This window comes from Rutidosis leptorrhynchoides, chromosome 3 (assembly GCF_046630445.1).
Source record: "Rutidosis leptorrhynchoides isolate AG116_Rl617_1_P2 chromosome 3, CSIRO_AGI_Rlap_v1, whole genome shotgun sequence".
Taxonomy (NCBI): Eukaryota; Viridiplantae; Streptophyta; class Magnoliopsida; order Asterales; family Asteraceae; genus Rutidosis; species Rutidosis leptorrhynchoides.
Genome location: NC_092335.1, coordinates 137972205 through 137978016, shown reverse-complemented (window position 1 = coordinate 137978016; position 5812 = coordinate 137972205). Strand labels below are relative to the sequence as shown.

Below are 5812 nucleotides of genomic sequence, written 5' to 3'. Positions count from 1 at the left end.
TAGGGGGGACATGATTTGACGATTACGGCGTGTCAGTAATGATCGCTTTTTATAGTATTTTATTTAATTTAGTTTGGTTACAATCAAAGGTAATTCGATTCCAACCAAACTGGGGGGACTTAATGACGTACGTCCCGCCATGGACGTCACGTGCAACGCATGACGTATCTCCTAGCTGGACACTTGGCTTCAGCTCCTGGCTAGATTACTACTAAGTCATCTGTATCTCAAGCCACGATTATTTCCACGCTACGCCACCCGTAGCGTACCGTTAAACATTTGACTTGGTGTGCTCGGCTGATCGCCCGTCCGACAAATTAGGAGAATGTGGAGGTAGTGGGCATGATTAGAGGATTCCAGGAGTGGTAATCGTAGGTTAGTGGGCTAATGGTGGTTATTCTTGGTAACCGTCATCTTATGCCTATAAATACTACTCATAATCACACATTCAAGGAGGACAATCAACAAATACTTACCACCTCTGATCACTCTTTTAGACTCACCTTGGAGGCTCGGCAAAAGTCAACCACCACAACACCCTTCATATCCATCACGTTAACCGGAGGAACCCCTTCCGAAGGTTAGTCACTTCACATCTTTGCATTCAGGTCAATTTTGGCTTGATCATTAGTCGAATCTGGTTGGGAAGATGTTCGTTGAGGTGGTCCCACGGAATGGTAGTGGTAGGTGTTTGAGTTTTTACCATCTTGAAAACTGCTTCAAAGTCCCGACTACAGCATCTTCAATGGCATCCAACGACGTGATTGGCTTAGCTAAGGTTGGAAGGGCTGATTCGATCTGGTTAGTAAAAATTGCAGAAATTAATTAACACAGTGACACTTAAGTAAGTCAATTTTCTAATCGAGGAACTTCAAACCATGTTCTTAGCAGAAGATGTTAAACAAATCGTATTTATGAAATAATAACGATCCTAACGATACAATAAGATTACACGTAAGCAGCTCAACAATTACTTATTTTGTGCATGTAGCTATACGCCAACAGCCGGCCAGACGAGCAAGATAAACTTAAGACACACGATTGTATGTACAATAATAAAGTTATGTTCACAATCAAACAAATAGGTAATATTTGTCATAGCTAATAATTGCATCTAAGATCAAGTGTAAGAAATGGACTATCAAACGTTCACAATTTCTAGCATAAAAGATTTGTATTCTTCTACAATAACAACACCCAATCCCACAATTGTGAGGATTTGTATCCTTGTACTTATGAGAAATAAAGGTGGCAATTTCAACCAATTAACTTATAAAATGGGTTAGTTTGGGTTATGTCTAACTGTAATGGGTCAAACGGATATTAAATAATGAAAAAATAACCAAATAGGATATGAGTAAAATCTATATTTATATTTATATTTATAATAAGTATATTAGCCAACACCAATGAATAGTACTCGGGTGATGTTATCACGACATCACCTATTTTGTCTTTTAGTGTTTTTTTTTAACGGTTTTTCATTCCGATTATCTGGCCCAACGGAGTGGGCTACTCCGGACCTCCATCCAGTTAATTTAAAGTCACCTAAAGTAAATGCATAGTACATAGAACCCATTAAATAATATATGCTTCATAGAGGATATGCAACAAACTTAATTACTTATAAGAAATTTTGGTAAATTTTAACAAAAAAGTATATCAGGTCAATCCGGCCTAACCTGACTTGTACAGAAAACTATTTTTTTTTTTCCACAGGAACTCTTAATAAGAAGCATAAGAAAAGAACATCAAATCAAATAAATTTCAAGATGACTAACGCTAGATAAGTCGAACTTACAAAAAAAGATGCAATAAACTACTAAACGAGTTAAGGAAATCTTACCGGATGACGATCCAGAATAGACATTAGACTTTAGGGGGATATTCTCTCTCACCGAGCATACAATTTTACCGGGCTCATAATGTTTTTTTTTTTTTTTTTTTTTTTTTTTTTTTTTTGATAAAAACCTCTCCCTCATCTTCAACAATCCTACAGTTCATCCGAAGAAAAAACAACATGCTAAATTCAGATAATAAATTCACATATTATTCATGACAAAAAAAAAGTTACAAAGTACCATCAAAACATTCTAACTACACAAATCATACCACATACAAAAAAAAAGTCCAACGAAAATGCAGAATCGTTACCTTCCAATAGAGTGACCAACTGATACGTCTTTAAGTGAAAGCCCGGCACCAAAGTAATACGGTGACGGTGCTTGGGGCTTTCTCCAAATGAACCAGAAGGATGTATCTTATGACTAAACCTGCCACCGAATTTTTGTTTAACGTCAAAATTAGTTGAATTTTGATATGTTAACCTGGATCAATTATCTTATGATCGGAGTTAACTATCGAATTAAACCTGAAAGTTCTATGAATTAAGAAAGAACAATGGAGTTTAATCGAAATCGAATATTCATTGAAATTGAGTTTGTTACAATTACAAGAAGGAAATGGAAATTGATAACCGAAAAACTAACAGACTAGGTCGTTACACTAGTATTTATATGTATAGCTAACTAATTTTGGATTCCAGTAACGAATTAACAAACTCACCGTTTGAATTAAGCTGACGAGGGAGAAGAAATCACGTGCAATGCACGTGTGTTCTTATTTGCAGAGAACACGTGAGTGGCACGTGACCCTAATTTGAATATAACGTATCAATTTTACATCTTAAGCATCACCACTAGTCGAATTATCGTCGATTTTATTACCTACGTACTCCATCATGAACTTCAACAATCTTTCTTTCATCTTCAACCAATTGACCACGTGAAAACGATCTCTATTATAGCTAAATACAAAGTTGTGGTTGCTCAACAACTCGGGAATATCATCCGCCTTTATTTCAATGGAATTTGAACTACCATGGAACTCGTTTAATTTAAACAATAATAAAGATAATAAAAATACTAATGTTAATAATAAAAAACTAATATTAATAAACATATCCTTGATCAGGTCCAACAACAACAAAAAAACAAAAAACAAAAAAACCTCAAGTTGTGCAACTAGAGTTGTTCACTACGGCTGCTGGAAATACACTAGCATACATTTGCTGAAGGCGGGCCCTATATTGGCGATCAAATTCATCACTACGGTTTTTTATATAATCTTTTAATTTACTCCTGACGAAATTAGTGTCTGCACATAATTTAGCAAAACGTGGTTGAAAAGTAGCTCTTTTAGAAGCAGGCAGCCTTGTCAACAATCTTTTAACCTGCTTCAACTCTGAAATAATGAGACACTCTTGCTCACACTCTGCATCTAGAAATTTCCAATTATTCTTCCCCCCCAGAATCAGTTCATTCTTTTGATTATTTTCAGCCTCAATCATAGCTTTCTGTTTCTCAAGAAGCACCTGCAATTTGTCCATAAGCTTCGGTGCTATCTCCTGCATAACAACACGTATTATAATATTATAATATAAGAAGAAACAAATATAGCATATACATATATATAGTGGATATAGTTTAACTTCATGATACAAAACCGTAATAATAGGAAATATATAAGTATCATGATCCATAGCATAGCATATACACAAATATAGTGTTTCGCGTATACCTCGCGTAGTACCATTGTAAAGTTGGCCCCTGGACAACCTTTTAGAAAGTAGTTATTGACTACGGTGGAGGTGGATATAGGAGGTACTACTTGCTCCTCCAACTCAATACAACTTTCAAACACAAAATCACTTTTCGAATCACTTTCCGGCTCAGAAACTCTTTTTGGACAGATTGACAGATTCTTTAAGTTCGGAAATGGAGAAGGGTGCTCTGATATCAGTTCCGGGGATGACGCCAAAAACTACATAATATTATAAAAAAAGGAAGTTTATTATAATTAGCTTGTATTATACATTGTATACCACTACTAAATTACATTTACATTACACTAAATACGAAATTGCAATTATATGAGATGTCAAATCACATAAAACTAGATCCACTTAATATGAAAATAAAACTACTTCCAAATACCTCAACAACTTCCAAGTTAAGTGTAAGAGATTTGACACTGCGAAGTTGTTCAAACAAACCCACAATTCTGTGAGGAGCATCTGAACGGCCACATGGGTTGGTAAAACAAAGATCCGCCTTCTCTAACGCAGAGAAACAACCGTCTGTATTGTTATCATTATTAAGATGCAAAAAACCATAAACTCCTTCACAGACTAAGGATCTAAGGTTGGGTGCAGAAACCATATGCTTGCAATCTTGTGGCCAATTGATTAAAGTGAGATTCTCGAGTTGAGGTGCAACCACATTCACAACTTCCACACTTGAATCTCCACTTTCAAGAGTGAGATTAGATAGCTGATGATGAGAGATGGTTATTAAACCATTTCCATTTGGACTACTCATTGTTGTTTTGTAATGATTTAATGTGATACTCTTCAAGTTTCCGCACTTAGATAAAACACCACCAATGCTAATAGTAGTATTATCACCACAAAAAGTGACATAACTGAGATGCAGTGTTGTTAAGGTCGCGAATTCCCAAGTAGTTAATGCCGGGTTAATGTAAACCCTATGACCAGATCCAGGTCGTCCATATATTATCGTCCTCCAGGACCCAAAATATTCCCTTGTCAGACTGAAATGTTTGACAGATGGGGAACTAAATAATGAAAGAGGAAAGTCAATATCTCTATCGAGCAAGCATGTAACACTCATTTGTTGAACATTGTGAGAGACTGCATACTCGACAACTCTTTTTACAAAAGAGTGGCTACACTTTCCACGAAATTTGAGTTTCAGACAAGACACTTCTACTTCATTATTTCGCTTGGACAGAACATGGTTAACAAATTTAAAGAATGTAGACAACTTAGCAAAATCATCACTCGAAAAATCAAGATAAGGAACTGAAAGTCCATGTATGTCTCCATCCAGATGACAAAGCACTTGTTTGGACAACATGCTTCGTCCCAATAAAAGATAGGATTTTGTGAACCAGACCTTCAGGTAAGCTGCTCAGTCTATCAACTCCTCCATCTTCCTTCATTTTCCTTTTTTGTTCACACGTAGAGTAGATTCCCATTCACTCCCCCAACTTACCTAAAAAGTAAGAACATATAATTTAGCATATAATTTAGCTATTTTCAAGCTTTTTTTATCCAACTATATTCGAAAGAGTTAAAATAAAAATAAAAATAGTTATCGAATTGATTTAGGGATTCCTTAGAAATTCAACTAATAATCGAAATTAAGCTGCAAATTCATAAATAAATAGTTGTCGTAACAGTTCAGGCTCTTTGTTATGTACAACAAAGTGAAACGGTAAGACGACCCATAATCGAAAACCTTAACAGAACCTCAAAATCGAAAACCTAGACAGAATTAAAACAACTTGAATAGAAACCCTAACCTGTAAGGCAAAGATGGCAAATTAATCGACTCTGTTAGCTTGTGCTTATACTTCAGCAACGATTTATCACCGGTGATTAACTTATTCGAGCGTAAACATAAACATAAACATAAACATAAACATAAACATAAACATAAAACAAAGCGTTGGGATCAATTTGTATTTGTATCGTGACTTGCGAGAGTTTAAAAGGTAAATTAGGGATGAAATCAGGCAGGTTTTAGCAAATCCCGGCCCTGACCCGGGTAAAAAAAATCGTCCTAAACTAGTAAACTCCGTAAAACTTTTTATAGATTAAAAAAGAATATTAAAAAAAAACTTTTCTTTCGAAGCAAGTTATCATATACTTATGTATAGTAACCAAAAATAATGGAAAAATGACTATGGATTGGTGAAAAATCTTCTATTCTAATCTTATAAAACTCTA

General features: G+C 35.2%; 1 protein-coding gene across 1 annotated transcript; it reads right to left on the bottom strand.

Annotated features, from left to right (window-relative positions):
• Positions 1–2997: 2997 nt before the first annotated feature.
• On the bottom strand, positions 2998–5379 carry LOC139896851 (uncharacterized). Its single transcript, XM_071879495.1, has 3 exons — positions 3996–5379; positions 3580–3822; positions 2998–3406 (listed from the first exon to the last, which is right to left on the bottom strand). Exons 1-3 carry the CDS (start codon positions 4935–4937, stop codon positions 3011–3013), a joined length of 1581 nt encoding a protein of 526 aa, XP_071735596.1. The 5' UTR covers positions 4938–5379; the 3' UTR covers positions 2998–3010.
• Between the last annotated feature and the right edge of the window lie 433 nt (positions 5380–5812).

Excerpts from the sequence above, each read along its gene's own strand:
- LOC139896851 (XM_071879495.1), bottom strand. The coding sequence starts at position 4,937 with ATGTTGTCCAAACAAGTGCTTTGTCATCTGGATGGAGACATACATGGA. Across the intron at positions 3,823-3,995 it reads TTAACTTGGAAGTTGTTGAG|TTTTTGGCGTCATCCCCGGA; the intron begins GTATTTGGAAGT and ends AATATTATGTAG. Across the intron at positions 3,407-3,579 it reads TTACAATGGTACTACGCGAG|GAGATAGCACCGAAGCTTAT; the intron begins GTATACGCGAAA and ends GTTGTTATGCAG.